The 17,528-nt window shown below is 38.2% G+C and overlaps 1 protein-coding gene across 4 annotated transcripts in view; it reads right to left on the reverse strand.

The window, feature by feature from the left end:
• The window catches only part of LOC136244223 (tyrosine-protein kinase receptor Tie-1-like), a 33,651-nt gene extending 19,393 nt beyond the window's left edge, over nt 1-14,258 (reverse strand). For all 4 annotated transcript variants that reach the window (XM_066035780.1, XM_066035779.1, XM_066035777.1 and 1 more), the window contains exon 1: nt 13,373-14,258. In XM_066035780.1, coding sequence (XP_065891852.1) covers nt 13,373-13,859 — 487 coding nt within the window. In that variant the 5' untranslated portion in view covers nt 13,860-14,258. The remainder of the gene's footprint in view (nt 1-13,372) is intronic.
• Nucleotides 14,259-17,528: the final 3,270 nt, after the last annotated feature.

The following is a 17,528-nucleotide window of genomic DNA, read 5'->3' on the forward strand; positions in this document are numbered from 1 at the left end:
GACTTGTTTGTAGCTAACTCTCTACAGAGTGACTTACTTGTAGCTGAACATTGACTTGTTTGTAGCTGATCTCTATAGGGTAGCTAACTTGTATATGTAGATGAACTCTCTACTTGGTAGTTTCTTTGTAGCTGAACTCTCTACACATGCAGTGACTTGTTTGTAGCTGAATTCTCTACAGAGTGACTTATTGTAGCTGAACTCTCTACAGGGTGACTTGTTTAGGCCCCTATTTGGTGATTATTAGTTTCTCATCCACCGCCCACATCCTTCTTAGGCTACCGCATGGTAAGCCATTATCTACTCTGTGCATGCTCAGAAGAACACGTGATACCAAACTGTCATAATTTGTATTGAATACGATGACATTTTTAAATTAACGCTACAGTGCGCCAGGAGTACTGTTATTTCCTTGGCAAATTACTGCAGTGGATTCTATTTTTGACTGTTTTTCAAGTCAACTGAAATTCTACTAGCTCGATAGAGCACAATTGCAACTAAAAACCAATGTTAATTTGTGGGAGGAAAGAAGGAGAATTTAGACAAGGTCTGTACATCAGTGTATTAATATTATAATGGCCTAATGGTAATGCCCTCCTGCCCGCATCATAATAATTAGAAAGACTGGATGAGAAACTAATAATCGCCAAATAGGGGCCTTATAGCTGAACTCTCTTCAGTGTGTCTTGTAATGTTCTGAATCTCTACAGCGATATATTTGTAGCTGAACTCTCTACAGGGTGACTTGCTTGTAGCTGAATTATCTATAAGATTAACTGTTTGTAGATGAACTCCCTAACAGAATAACTTTCAATGTAATGTAATTCTATAATGGAGAAAGTTATAACAGGAGCTTATAAGCGCCAAAGGTGCGAAGGAGCATGATACTAGTGGTTCCAACATTTGACTAATTACTTAAACCTCAGTCCATGTAGGGCATTCATCCTATATTCACTGCTACTTAGTGGTTTATTGCATCATCACTGTCAAGCTGTTTATCTTCAAAGGAAGCCATGATGAGTCTAAGTAATTGTGTGCTATTTGTAAACTAAAAGAGACTGAACAACTCTTAACAATGAACTAAGTAGCCATATGTTTAAAGCTCTCTGTGCTGTACTGAGGACCAGAAACAGAGCTGTGTTAAAATAATTCTTTTAATTACCCTACCAGTATTACTGACACTCTATGGCCGCATATTAACTGCTAGCACCTGTTAACATAACCAAGCACAGCCCAGGAAATTACTGCTCTCTTTATAAGGACATGCATGTTTCATTAACAAAAGATAAAACACAGCTATACCCTGAGTGTTACACTCTTTCGCACCTTCGGCGCTTATAAGCTCCTGGTTATAAACATAGCTGAATGCTCAATTAGGGTGACTGTTCTATTAGAGTATCTCGATCTCGCATTTGCTACAGGCTTTTGAATCATAACTCAGTGGTTTGTAATCCAATTCTTCTGTACTACTGCACCAGGCAAACCACTTAGAGCAATGAGCTGAAAATCAGTATGTAGCTAGAATAATCATCATAGAAAGTCCTTAGGTGTAAAAATTAATAGTTTTTTCATAAGAATCGATCATGTAATTGTGACACAGGTTGGGTTTTGTGTCATATCTCGATGACTTTTATCTGGATTCCTTTCAAACCACAACAAGGCACTCCTACAATAGTTACTCCATCAACATAGCAATTTTCAGCTTATTCCTTCAAGGGGTTTACCCTGTGGGCGTGACAGACCTTCAACCTAATTTTACGTGAATATTCAGTCATAAATTCGTGAATGTTCATTGGATTCCTACCAAACTTAGTACTGAGATCCACTGTCTTGAGTCCTGTAAGTGTGCCAAATTGCATTCCACTTGGAGCATGCATTTGTGTTTTATGGCAGAGTTTGCAAAGTGTGCAAAATTAAAATGAAATTTTGATTGCTCGTATCTCGGAAATGTCTGGAGCGATCTTCACCACGTTTGGTATGTAGACTCCCCTACCTGGCTGGCACTTCTGTAGCAAATTTGGTTTCAATGAGATAAGGGATCATAGAGCTACATAGGTGTGAAAATCGCATTTTCTTTCTTTCTTTCTGTTAATATACTCACATGTGGCGCGTCGGCTTCTTGGGCCGCACAACACACTGTGTGTCTTGATATAATTATATGCCCAGCACTACTGGATATTATGGATTTCTGTTTCAGCCCTAATGCCAATGTAGGGAGACGTGCACCCACAGCTGGCCAAAGGCCAGTGTGGGTGCACGCCTGGTTTACTTGAAATTGGTTTCATAAAAACATGTGTATCTATCTATCTATCCATCTACCCATATTTGTCTGTACACATCCAAATGCAAATCGTATTAGTGGTAAAAGCAGTCAACCTATGAGAAATAAACTCTAAAAGATGTCCACATTAAACTTCAGCAAATAAGCTTTGCACTAAAATGGTTTCTTTTTGTCGGTTTGAAATATGAGTGTAGTCAAACTTCATGAGCTACCTTTCCATTGGGCTATTCAGGTACTTGACTACTGAGACACACCACAGCAGGACAGCACTAGGAAAAGCATATCTCTTCAATTTCAATGGAGGCATGTCTTCTATACATATGTGAAAAAAAATGAAGGGCAGCCCTGAGGGTTTGTAGAAAGAATTTGTGGGAAAAACATGATAGACAAACTATAAAAGAGCTACTTCTGCATTTAACAATTATAATAATAATGTTGTTTGTTCTGAAGGCACTTCCTTAGCAACATAATTAGAACAATTTACTAATTACAAAATATGAAATTACAATAATTTCCTTAGTTTGATAATTCTCATATCACAACATATCATTGGGATTGGCAAAGTTAGAATAAAAATTACAAAGTTACTGCCAGTAATCATTTTATTAGTAATACTGTGCATTACCAGTTTTTTTTTTTTTTTTGTCCTTAGATCATGAAATGGACTGATTAAATGGTGATTGTCTGAATGGTCTCAGGCTGGATGGACCACTTCTTCGATTTCTCCAATACAAACTCCATACATTTTATATCACTTTGTATTTTCAGTTTTTGCAAGCACTAGACATGATCAAATATCATAAACTTTAGTACCATTTAACTCCTTATGAATTGCTCTATCTGATTCCGCCTGAACAAAATTTGTAATCAGCACGGTTACAGTGTGATGCTGTTATTTAATTAGAATGTGGACTTTGTGACTGACTCTCCATTGGATTTTGTATTGCATAAGTTGCTACTTACTACCATTTATTGTAAATTTGCAACCAGTAAACACTTTGACATCAAGTTAATTTTGATATCATTGGATACAGGAGGCTTATGCATGTGCAGTGGCGGCCAAACACAATTGATACCACCTCTAGAACAAAAGTTATGATAAACAATCTAACTTATCTCCATAGGCTGCTGTACATTAATTTTACGCAAAATAATATCGAAACCAAAACAGCCAAGCTGTAAAAAAAGAGTGCAGCCCCCAAAAAGGTCAGGATGAAAAAAGATGTGAAATCACAGGTTGCGGCCAAGAAATGGCTGTGATGGTAGATTAATGGCAAAAATTTTAATAATGACAATTCAGGTGAGTTTGCGTTGCCTCCTCCAAGGATTCGGCACCAAATTTACCTGAATTGTCATTATTAAAATTTTTTCCATTAATCTACCACCACAGCCATTTCTTGGCCACAACCTTTGATTTCACATCTTTCTTTACCCTGGCCTTTTTGGGGGCTGCACTCTTTTTTTACAACTTGGCTGTTTTGGTTTAGATATCACTTCTTTTTGTATTGCAAGCCACAAAGCCGGCAGTGTTGGAAGTAACGCGCTACTTATGTAACGCGTTACGTAATATTATTACTTTTGTGGTAACAAAGTAATATAACGAAATACGCTATAAAAACAGGTAATATAACTCAAGTTACTTTACTTTCAAATGTAACGCGTTATCTAAGTAATATAGTTACTGTAACGAATCTAATATTGCATAATATTATTACTAAAAGTAACGAAGTTACTAATCTCGTTAGTAACCCACTGAGTAACGCCTAGCCACAAGGAAGTAATGAAGCCTACTAAATGAGGCTTATTCACCAGCTACTTACTTATATCAAGACTTGCACATTGTCCAACAACGCAATCGTGTCACGTGATAAGGTGGTAGTTTCACACGTGACAGCTTAAGGCTATGGACACAAAGTAATATAATATGTAATATTATTACAGTTACTTTATTTTATGGGTAATATGTAACTGTAACTAAATAGTTCAGCTGCAAGTAATATGTAATATGTAACTAGTTACTTTTAAAAAGTAACTTGCCCAACACTGAAAGCCGGCCATAAACTGGCTTTGGTGTTTCCTTTTTAACTTGTTTTTGTTTTCTTTACTGCAGGAATTGTGGAACAAAGGAAGCAATTGTGTGTATAGCGTTTTGTCTGATTAAATATTTGTATGTTTAACACTGAATAAATTGAATGATTCACATAAGTAATATTTAACTGTAGCTGAAACTCTCATTATTTGTAGTTAAACTCTTTTTCAGGGTGACTTGTTACTAGCTGAACTCTCTACATGGTGATTTTGTTTCCAGCACATATTTCTACAGGGTGATTTGTTTGTAGCTGATCTCTCTCTACAGGGTAACTTGTTTCTAGCTGATATCTCTCTCTACAGGGTGACTTGTTTCCAGCTGATCTTTCTACAGGGTTTTGTTTGTAGCTGATCTCACAAAGTGTCTTGTTTCTAGCTGAACTCTCTACTGGGTGACTTGTTCCTAACTAATCTCTCTACATGGTGATTTGTTTCCAGCACATATTTCTACTGGGTGATTTGTTTGTAGCGGATCTCTATATGGGTTACTTGTTTCTAGCTGATCTTTTGAATTCTCTTCAGGGTGACTGCTCTATTAGGATGACTGCTCTATTAGGGTATCTCTATCTCGCACTTGCCACACCAAGTTGGATTTCGTGATATAACTCTGTGGTTTTAAGTCTGATTCTTCTATGCCATTGAAGAGCCCTTCTAAGATGATTACTCCACAGTACAGCAATTTTCAAAGCATTACTCCAAGTGGTTTTTCTGGTAGGTGTGGCAAGTAGTCATTTTTTATTATATCATCTCAATTGCATAATTATTTTACACTGTTGGTTTTTTTGTTGTATCTTTGTGGTTTTTAGCTCAATTTCTTTCAAACCACAAAAAGTTTGAGGTTCAATAATTAATCTATTCACCCACCGATTTTCACCTTCTTCCCGTAAGCGGTTTACCCTGTAGGTGTGACAACATATTGGTGTTATTTTTTGTGAATAACCGCTAATACCTCCTTAACTGTTTATCGTATTTCAGCCGAACTTGGTACCAAGATGTGCCTTTATACCCCCCTTTCTGTGTGTCAAATTTCAAGGCAAATGGGTATGGTGTTTGCGTTTTATGGCAGTTTTAGTAAGTGTGCAAAAAGAGGAAGAAAATATGAAAAAAAACCCAAGAAACTAAGCCAATTTTTGAAGTTGCATATCTCGGGAATGCTTGAAGCGATTTCGCTCAAATTTGATATGTGGAGCACTGAAGTTGGCGGGCATGTCCACAGCAAACATTGTCTTGTTTCATCTTGGCAGCACAGAGCTACAGAGGTGCAAAATCGCATTTTCTTTCTTCCTGTCAATATACTCATGGGTGTTGCACGCCGGCTTCTTGGGCCGCACGACACACTTGATTTTACAGAAAATTTCAATGCAAGACATATGTTTTGATACATTTATGTATAATAGCATTATTACAAAACAGTAGCGTTGTGAACCAGTATGGAAAACCGGTTATTAACCAGCATTGTCTAGGTCAAGCCAATAATTGGCTAAGTGCTTTAAACCAACCACTTGGTAAACCATAAATTACACCCTACATAATTTCAAAGCATGTGTAAATATGTGATTGTACTGTTATTGTAAGGCAGGATGTTGATGGTCACTTTCACACTTTGGTACCACCCTAAGGCTTCCAACAGGCATGTTTAATACTGTAATGTCTAATAATTTACAGCCAGTCAAAATTCAATTCAATTATATTCCCCTTCCAATAACCGGTTATTGCAGTACAAAACAGAATCCTATTAGTTGAAATAAATGTAATATTACATCGTTGATTAATTCCAGCCAGCTATATAAGGCCACTCCAAATTAATTCTCTGTTTCCTGTCTTCTTCTTCTATGCAGGAGGGTGTTATATGATTGGTAACTTTTCAAGCAATAAATTATTTGCCAGAACACAGCCATAGCAACCTAGGTTGATTTTTGATTTCTGGTTGGCAAAAATAAATTTCTATTTTGTATCAATTTGAGAAAGCTAGCTTAAGGTTTTGGCTGGACAAAGCTATATGTATACTCTGTTAGTATTCACCTGAGCTCTTGTGTCTTGTTAACAACTCTTGTTACATGAGCCAATTGCCCAAACATTTAGTAGCCAGTGTTGGGGCAATTACTTTTTGAAAGCAACACATTACATATTACTTGCAACTAAAACTATTACATATTACTCATAGCTCAGGCTACGGGCTTGATTTTTTCACTGTTCGACGTCTCTTCATTCCGATAGGTGCCTTTTGGCATACTGTAGTATGTACAATGCATTCTTCATGGACTTACCAGTGTCCTCCAGTGTCTTCCTATCCCCAGCTTGTTTATTCATCTCTGGAGAGGTTTTAATGTCTGAAGAAGGTACTACACAGGGTGACTCCTTAGCTATGCCTTTGTATTACCTGGAAACCATTCCATTGATACAGCAACTTGCATCAGGAGTTGAACAAATTTAGTATGCTGATGATGCTTAATTGTACATGTGCTTGTGGGAAACTAGGTGCTTTGCGTAAATGGTGGGACCGCCTTTGTGAGTTAGGTCATTCTTTTGGGTACTTTGTCAATGTGGTGAATACTTGGCTGGTTACGAAGGATCACTTGTTTCAGGACTCTATTTCTTCCTTCAGTGGGTCTGGAATCAGAGTTACCAGTGATGGCCGTCCTTATTTAGGGGCTGCCATAGGTTCAGAGAGTTGCATACAATCCTTTGTTGCTGACAAGGTCAAGGGCTGGTCTGAAGAGATTACTGTTTTGGCTAGATTTGTGGAGAGTCAGCCCCATGCTGCTTACTGTACTTTTACACATGGTTTGTCAAGCTGTTGGATATTTGTTTCTCGGACTGTCCCCTTTGACAGTGTGATATCTCTTGAGGACGTAATTTCCCACCTTATCAGGCTGTCCACCGCCTTGTGATAATTTAAGGCAATTTTTTGCTCTTCCTGCTCGTTGGGGAGGCCTGGGTATTTTTATTCCAACTATCACAAGTAACAATGAGTTATCTGCTTCCCGTCAGATTGTTGAGCTTCTTTGTTTCTGCATTCGTGACCATTCTAAGAGCTTTATTGAGGCTATTTCTTTACAACAGTCTAGAAAATCTTCTGTGCGCAAAGCAAAGTTAGAAACCTACTCTAAGACTTCTTCTGAATTGCATCAGCAGTTGGAACCCACACTATAGCATGCAGTGGAGATAGCATCTGTGAAAGGGGCTTCGAATTGGCTTACAACTCTCCCCTTGAATGAGCATGGTTTTGCTCTACACAAGTCTGCCTTTCAGGATGCCTTGGCCTTGTGTTACGGTTGGCTTCCCCTCCGTACTGCAACCCTTTGTGCTTGTGGGGCTTCATTTTCTGTGGATCATGTGCTTTCTTGTCTGAAGGAGGACTACCTTCCCTTCACTACAATGAGATAAGGGACCTCACTGCTACTCTTTTGACAGAGGTGTGCTCCCAGGTGTGTACTGAACCAGAACTGCAGCCTGTCCACAATCCTGATGAGTTCCATCTTTCCACCTCAAATACTCAAAAAGGGGCTCATTTGGACATTGCCATGAATGGTTTATGGGGTAGTCGTTCTGAGAGATGTTTTATTGATGTTCGTATTTTTAATCCACTTGCCCCATCTAACAGTTCTTCATCACTTTCTTCTACCTTAAAGAAGCATGAGAATATCAAGTGTCGAGCTTACGGCCAGAGAATTCGTGGGGTTGAGCATGCTTCTTTTATACCTATCATCATGTCAGCAACAGGGGGATTGGCTCACAAGGCCAAAGTTTTCTACAAGCGTCTAGCTTCCCTCCTATCGGCCAAGTGGGGTGATGAATACTCCATGGTCCTGGGTTGGCTTCAGTGTTGTGTTGGTTTTTCTCTGCTCCGTTCAGCTATTCATCCATTCAAGGTGCACGTTCATCCATTAGTGCTTACACTAGGTCTCCACCACCAATGGATGGATCTAGAGTCCCGCTTGTCAGATTAACATGCTGACTGCGTTATTCTACTTTTTTCTTGTCTTGTTCAGTTGTCCAGCACATGCCTTTCTTTGTGCTGGGGGTGGTAGGCAAGGGCAGTCCATCAAGCCCAGTTTTTAAAAAAATGTCCTTTGTGTCCCATTCATCTTTGCTGACAGCGAAAAGTGTCGATTTGGCGATAGCACATGATGGCTTCCCTTCATAGCAGAAATTGTCCATAATTGTGATAGTGGCTATTTGATAGCAGAGGCACTCTTCAAACAGTTCTTGATTCGTACTGCTGTGTAACGGGTTGAACATAGCCAATAACAAAGCGCAATGGATACTTCACTCAGTTTTCAGACGATAATTATATAACTGGGGCGTGCGGCACCATTTCTTCCAGTATATGTGGATTGCAGAGGTGCTTTTCGAACAGTTTTTGATTTGAAATGCTGTGTAATGGGTTGAACATAGCTGACAACGAAGCGTAATGAATACTTCGCTTTTCAGACGGTAATTGGGGTGTGCGGCACCATTTCAGATGCGGTATGCGTGGGTTCACCATTCATAATAATTAGTTATAAAAAAGTTAACAAACAAGAACACAAAAAATTGGAATTTTCAACTAGAGTAGGGACCACAACACATCGATAAAAAGTACTGAAACAAGCAGAGTAGTGCACAATATTAAATCACAGTAAAACAATACTGTGCCAAAAACAGCCCAGTTGTAAAAAAAGGCGAGGCCAAGAATGCACAAGTTCATGTTCATGGAGTAACTACAACCAAAAGACATGATATCAAAATCTGGCCAAGAAAGCATTTACAGTATAGGCACTTTTATGCATTCGTTTTCTATTCTTCACATTATCACATCCAGCCAGCTGTACATGTGTGCTTGCAATATAAACAATACTACTGAGATGATAAAAGATGATTACACTGCATTGTTACCAAAATTAATATAACTAAAAATTTACAATTGGTTTCTACTTGGCCATATTTTTGCACTGTATATTAAAATAAAAAGATGGCCAAGTAGAAACCAATTGTAAATTTTTAATTTTGGTAACAATGCAGTGTAATCATCTTTTATCGCCTCAGTAGTATTGTTTATATTGCAAGCACACATGTACAGCTAGCTGGATGTGATAATGTGAAGCATATAGAAAACGAATGCATAAAAGTGCCTATACTGTAAATGCTTTCTTGGCCAGATTTTGATATCATGTCTTTTGGTTGTAGTTACTCCATGAACATGAACTTGTGCATTCTTGGCCTCGCCTTTTTTACAGCTGGGCTGTTTTTGGCACAGGATATCACTACTTTTTGTTGAATGGAGAACACACAGTTACTGAAGATTGGCTATTATATTACATAGGAGACACTGCATGCATGCTTGCATGCATAATAACAGCTTCAGTATCAGATTAGCTAGCTAAATCAGTAGCAAAAGCTTCAAGTTCAGTGTTTAGAAATGCTACTAAAAGTGACTTGCTAAGAGAAAACTCGTTCAAACCATTCAATTTCGCTCAAGGACTCACATGATATTTTGCGTGATGTTTCACGTGAAAATAAGAACCGGGGATAGTGACAAAGTCGAGGCTACCATCTTAATGGTTCTTCCTGAAGTGGTGGATTGGTGATATAACTAGTCTCTGTGCGTAAACAAGTGGAGGCGAATCGGCTGCAAGTTGTTGCTGAATGTATGCCTCGGAATGGACATGAAGGCACTGAATGCATCACACTATTCTCCCAGCAAATTGCCGAGTAAGTTCGTGTATAAGTCATTGTAAATGGATATATAACTACCGTCGTAATTTTAGACAGGAATCCCCCACGCCATAGTAGCTTCCTGGGATTATGCTTTTGTAGGCCAGATCCTTGCAGCTGGCTTGTTCTAGCAGCTGTTTGGGTCAGACTGCGAACAAGTTGAGCTGAACCCTAGTGAGAAAACAGCTAAAAATGAAAGATTTTTTCTCAACATTTCAACCAACCAGATGGTTGGTGATGACAACGAAGTTGACAAATGCTTCCATCAAAGGCTACAAGGCTATATACTTTTATGGCTTCCTCTAATGTATGGTGAAATCTTTGGCTAGAAATAATGTGTCAGGTATTTGAATGATTAGCAAGTAAGTCAATACTACAAAACTAATAAGTTAATATTTTTGAGGGCTCAGCTCAATGCGTACATACAGTATACCATAATTACTATGCATCAATCGATTGATGTGATGATAATATGAGCAGTTCTGAGACAACCATGGACCCTACTATATAGTAACTGGGCAGATATATAGAGTTATGTATATACTCTGATAATTGTTGAGTGTTGTAGTTTGCCAATGGTCAAAGCTAAATTAACCATTTTAGATAGCTTTTTGTGATGTTGAAGGTGTCAGGCAAACTCCAGTTAGGAGCAGGCAATAAAAGATTATGAGAGGAACATGCTTAGGCCCGCAAGGTACAGGCTTAGTCTACTTACCCCAGTAGATGCACCATATTATATATAATGCACATATCAACGTATTAGGCATATATAGGGCTATAGTGGGCACAACCGAATGTTAAATGCCCCACGGTAGGACAAACCTATTGTGTCAAATCCCCACCATTGGCTCCAGTTGCAACGTGGGGGATTTGACAGCGTAGAAAAAATACTTGGGTGCTTAATGAATGATTGTCAAATACCCCATAGTGAAGCAGCAGTTTCATGTCAATTTGCCTTGTAAAGCCCCACTTACATCCAAGGGGGGTGGTAGGGTAACACATTGGTAGGTGCATAATGAGTTTGCATCATAAACCTTGTGTTGAAATTTAGTCTGTCTTGCTTTTTTCAGCTAATGTACTTATCCTCAAATAAACTATCAGGACTGGAAAAACTACAAATTGTCTTCTACTTTTATCTATCAACTATCCAATCACTGCTAGTTTATTAAATTTCCTTTGCTGTTGTGTAACTTGTTTACCATTATGCTATAACCATTAGACCCTCCTAGATTATATGCCTCCTAGCAACAAAAATTGTTGTGTCAACAATGTAGGTGAGAACCACAAAAGAAGTCAAATAGTATACTCCAAAATTGGTCATCAATTGCTGCGGTATGCTGAATACATCTTGGGAATGACTATGTTGGATGCTCACTTTAACAATAATCATAATAGTGGAAGTAAGTGTTTGTTGACATGTTAGTCTGACTATGATTACATGTTTTTAGTTAGCTGTGCCTTACCATAGTGTATCCCTTTCTGTATATGCAGGGTGGATACTGATGTTGTGACTGTTGGCGGGTGAGTTTATGGTCAATGGACAAATCACACAAATGGTGAAGAAAAAATAATATGTGGTACCAAGACCCCACTACTGTATTATGAACTCTTGGTGGTACTTCATAGCCAAACACTAGTGTATCTGGCTTCTTGTGCTATTGTAGTCATTTTTTAAAAATTTTATGGGATCATCATAATGTAAATGTTTACTATTACAATATATCATGCTATCATTAGGGTCTACAAAGTGCTGTGACTGAAAGGTGATGCACTGATGCTGGCTTTTTAAGTCAACACTGAAGTTTCACAGGCACTGAAGGACTGGGGCGGGATTAGAGACGTGCACGGGTAATGTAGCAGTAAATTACTTCAACTGTATCACTACAGCGGGTATGAAACAGCTGGCTATAGCTACGTACAGCCCTGCATGGGCCGGAGTCACGCTGACGAGTCAGTGGAGGCATACCGTGGCAAAATTAAAACAAATCAGTGACTGCTCACAATTAATCCAAGAGTTGACAGCACAGTGTCTATCAAATCAGCCAGCTCGCTATGGCTAAAGACCTTGCCCACTTCCACACTGTTTGGGTTTGGGAATTAAGGCGGGCGCCTCACACCTCGATGTCATGGTGGCAAGTTTGAATCTTCAAAAAGCACAAAAGCGATCTCATAAACTAACAAACAACTTTTCGTGAAATTAAATGTACAGATACATTATGTAAAAAGCCCCTGATAGCCGCGGCCTTTTTACAATACGACTTCATGGTTGAAAGAAAATCGCTTCAATGGGATGCGATGACGAAGAAAATGAAAAAAAGAACGATGCACATTTGAATAAATAATTTAATTAACGCATGGTAACTGGGTGGGCGATGGAACAAACTACTCCAACAATTTGCCTGACTTTTCGTGTGGTAGTTACTCATTATACAAAGGTTACATGCCCCTGGTTTCGAGGTGGAATCTTTTAGCAAGCCTGAGATTTCGCCATGTGGATTTTAAAAGATTGAGTAGTCGATCCCTCATGTAAATGACTCACAGTAGTGGTCGCGTGTTTATTATTTTGTGGGCGCGCACTTTGTGCTTCTTGGCCTCACGACTCACTACCGTGAGTCTTGATAATAAGAAGTGTTATATCCCTACTGTGCTCAAGATACCATAATGGAAATGCACAGTAGGGATATAACACTTCTTATTGTTTTACTGTGATATAATATTGTGCACTACTCCAGCTTGTTTCAGTACTTTTTATTGATGTGTTGTGGTCCCTACTCTATTTTTCTGTGCATGTACTTGTAAAATTACTTATAGGTAACATTTTATATTCGTAAGTAAAATAACTTGAGTTATAACATATTTCGTTATATTATATACATGTAGTTGCCACAAAAGAATAATATTATGTAACTCGTTACATAAGTAATGCATTACCCCCCAACACTGTTAGTAGCACTATGAAGCCCTTTGAATGCCAGAACTGTCTATCCAAAAAAGCGCTCTGATACAGGTAAGAGCAAGTGAGTTATGAGGCTTAAAAATACCCATACATTTAGTATAGACCATGCAAACATGTTTACAACATGAAAACTACATGAAAATATGCTTGTTCCAGTACAAAACCATTGGGGAGCAAACACATGTTCAACTCTTTGATATACACAAACCAACTAAGTTGCTATTGGAAATCTAAAGTTTGACAATTTGGTAATAAAAGCAAAGCACAATGATCTCTACTACCAAGAGTTAATATCTTTTATTATTAACTCTTGCTACTACTATATGAAGCAACAACACATTTCATCTTACCTAATATCATATTATTTATCTTCTTGCATACTTCTGAGATTGGAGGACGTTTTTGTGAATCATCATTTAAACATGACATTGCCAATTTTTTGAGTGACTCGTTATTAAACTGGGCAAAATATAGATCTTTCTGTTGGATTCTGTCATAATGAGGCAAGGTAGACCTTGGAGATCTTGGAGATTCAATACCATTTAGCTTCAACCACCGATATAGACTTTTTTGGGTGCACACATGGCAGAGTATGTGGCCAAATAAGTAAACATCAGACGGCAATCCATACACAGCATCTCTAAGATCTATAAATCTCTCCTCTACTACAACATAAGATCGATTCACAACTCCAAAGTCACATATTTTGGCTATCAAATTGTTAGTCAATAGAATATTGTCAGAGTATAGATCATAATGTATTACAGGAGGGTTTAGAGTGTGCAGGTAATGGACTCCTCTACTGACATCTTGTAGTACAGACAACTTTACGTACATGGGGACTTCTCTAGTAATGTAGTGAGGTTGTACTCCATCAGTTCCATCACTAGAACTGGCAGGTCATGTACACTAGGATAATACACTCCTAACATCTTCACTATGTTTGGATGATCAAGTCTACTGTGTAAGAGACACTCGTGAAGAAAATTTTGCTTGCGTTGTTCTGGTTTGTTATGTATTTTCTTAGCAGCACAAGTAGTTCCATTGTAATCCACTGCAAACACCGTAGCGAAGTACCCTCTCCCTAATACTTGAGAATCACCAATTCTTACTCCAGTAAGGATCAGATGTTTAACGTCATCATCACTGGCCACCGCACGATCAGGCCCTCGAGCACTATACTGCTGAAAATACCGGTCCTGTAAAGCGCTCCTCATACTATCGATCTAGACAGTAGTTGGGGTTGCAGTCAGGTGATCGGATAATTTTAATTAAATAGTAAGAGGGCCCGCGCCTGTAGTTGTAATGGTATCATTTTTGTTGCGTTTTTCGTGCTTTTTGTAGGTCTATATGTAGGCTTGTACTTTTACCTTATACAGCTACGGTTAAACTAATCGTAGATTATTACAAATAAACACAAAAGATAATAACAACAACATTTCCCTACTTAGGTGGCCTCCCCAAAGTTGGCTCCGAGCGTGGCGCTTGGCCGGAATCTGGGTGGCCTGCGGATCAAGTCACGATGGGGTTGGCTTTTTTTCACCCCTTCTAGGTATTTGTCCCGTTTCACTTTAGGATATTTAGCTCAAAGATTTTCGCTTAGGCTCCTAGGCTATGGGTAAACACCTCGAACAGGCTCTGCCTTCTGTGTACACCCTCCAGTGCCTAACTGGCAAAGTAGATAATAACAATAACAATAACAAAACTAAGGCCAGGTGTTTCACTCATGGGCCCGGTAGCTATAATGGCAACAAGCGAGGCCACAACAGGAGCTGCTAAATAGTAGAAAATTTTCATTGTTTTCATCCCAGATCAGTTTACAGGTGCATATTCGAGTGCATATTAACTGTGACCGCATACACCAAAATTTCCCTACTCAATTTTATTATTATTATTTATTACAGATGCATTTGTAAGGCTAGCCAGTAACACCTGATCAACAGGTAAAAAAGGTACAAGTAAACTAATTACATACATATATACATAGTGTAAGATGAACAATGGACAGTCAATGGTCAATCATGCAATGTTCATTCACAATGATGAATCGATCAGCACTTACAACATAATCTAGTATGTCCAATCATTAATTACTCAGTTCTTAAATGTGTATAATATATAGCTATATAGGACTTTACATTAATTTTTGTCACTCCTTACATATATATTTGAAGTTGTGGTCTCTGCTGCATGGTATAGCTAGTTGTGTAGTTGCATGGAAGAGAAGAAGAATGAAGCATGCATCAACATTAAGTATGGACCATGTAATTACATTACAATCATTATCTCATCGCTTCCTTCTATACTACTCTAGTACAGAGATGGTAATCTGAGGTGTGATATGCACTCAGCATATGGCAATACCGTACCCTTAAGGAAGGTAGCTCTCTTTTGTACTTTATCTAGCATGTAGGGACCATAAATTATCATCTGCATGAGCACCAAGTCGGAGAAGTTGAGGGATGATGATATAATAAAGCACCAAACCAAATGAAGCCAGAAATACGCTGCACAACAAAGTTTCCTTCACATATGCCGCTACACATGTACAGTGATCATTCAAATTACCATAGCAAAGATGTTGTGTTATCCTATCATAGTACTAGTGTGTATTGACCTGCCGGTTCTGTATAGTGATGGAGCTGTTGAAGTATAACTACAACTATCTCACTACACTATACTGGAGGAAATTCCCATGTATGTGAAGTTGTCAATATTACAAGTCTTAGATGTCGGCAGAGTAAAGTAGTCCATTATACCTGTACATATTAACCCTCCGTTATACATGTGAATTGATCTAAAATCTCCCAACTTTGTAGCTATAAATTTGTGACATTAAATTATAACTGCGTGTTCTTGATTAAGATGCTGTGTAAAATTTTGTTTTTCATTAACCAGTATGTGACCAAAAAGGTATACCTTTTCCACACATTTTACATACCAGCAAACAAAATGATGTAACACTTGACTCCTTACACTGATTAACTTGCTCTTGGTTTCAAAATGCATTCAGATACTGTAGTTGCACTCATGGAAAATTTCAGGCAATTATATGAAACAATCAAAACAATATGAAACTTCAAAAAATGGGTCAAATTTTGTGTGAAAAAGGTACCTTTTCACAAATCCGGTCACATATATGCATACATGTATGAGTCACCTTATAGCAGAAGTGTCAAAAGGTACCAGCGTGGCTACCTCAACCACAAAGTATATAACATTATAGCAACAGTAAACTGCATGTGTTTGTCTTGTTACAATGTACAGCCATGTAATGTGTCTACTGAGATATAATTATAATATTTCTCAATGCTTGCGTTACTCTAATAAAGCAGTCACATGCTAGCTATGTATGTAGTAGTGTACTGTGCCCTTTATTGTACCTTATTGTTATAATGTGTAATGCACCTATCAACGTTATCCCCCACCTCCCCCCTCCCGGGCGTAGTGGGGGAAATGGTGGGGATTTGACTTTTTGAAAAATCAAATTCTCCACCCACTGGGGAACAACTACTGGTCAAATCTCCATGTAGTATCGCTGGAATAAACTTTAGGAAACAGATCAATTCTTATAGCTCGCAAGCTAAAGCAAACGCCTAAAATTTCGAACGGTCAAATGCCCCGGCAAAATTTCTGATCAAATCGGCAAAAATCCCCCACTAATCCCTTAGTAAGCCCGGGAGGGGGGTAGTGGGGCTTAACATTGATAGGTGCATAATGCTTAATACTCTACCTGTGACACCACTATGAACGCTCTTTCAATGTTGATGTAAACTGTATATATTCAGGTCATTTTGTAAGTTAATTGTTGTAATCTGTCCTGTACGCCAAACTCTGTGCTATTGTAGTGAGTGGTGATAAGACAACTGTCTAGTAAATCTACTGAGTAGTAACTATAAAGTTCTACAAATGCAGGATCTATAACATGGCACTGATTATGCTTAATGTTTGATGATCAAAATTATGCCAGTTTAATCGGCAGCAGTATCAGTTGTCAACAAGATGCAACAGAATTCAGTTTTAACTGTTTTGGGTTGAAAAATATTAAAATCATTATTAGGGCAATTTGGCCAACCCCCATAGCCACAATGTTTACCTATGAAGGAAGATGTACCTGGACTATAGTTTGGTTAAACACACACAACAGAAGGAAGTGAAACAGGATGGTGTACTTACCATTTCTTGCCAACATGAAAATTAATGGTCTTAAAAATACAAAAATGTTATGATATCTGTAAGAGCCAGACAAATTTAATTAGCTGTATATCATCACTGGCCACATAAAATTACTCCAAAATTTTCATTATTCAGTAATATTTATATCACATAATATATTTAGCAGTACAGATTCACATGCAGTACACAATTTCAAATAACAGAGCTAGAACTGTGAAACTCTTATGCTCACTTCATAAGGTCGGGATACTCTAATATAACAGTCATGCAGACTTTCATTTGGAAACTCTGTGAAATGTTTATAATGTGGTGAAGCCTGTACCAATGGCA

This window comes from Dysidea avara, chromosome 14 (assembly GCF_963678975.1).
Source record: "Dysidea avara chromosome 14, odDysAvar1.4, whole genome shotgun sequence".
NCBI lineage: Eukaryota > Metazoa > Porifera > Demospongiae > Dictyoceratida > Dysideidae > Dysidea > Dysidea avara.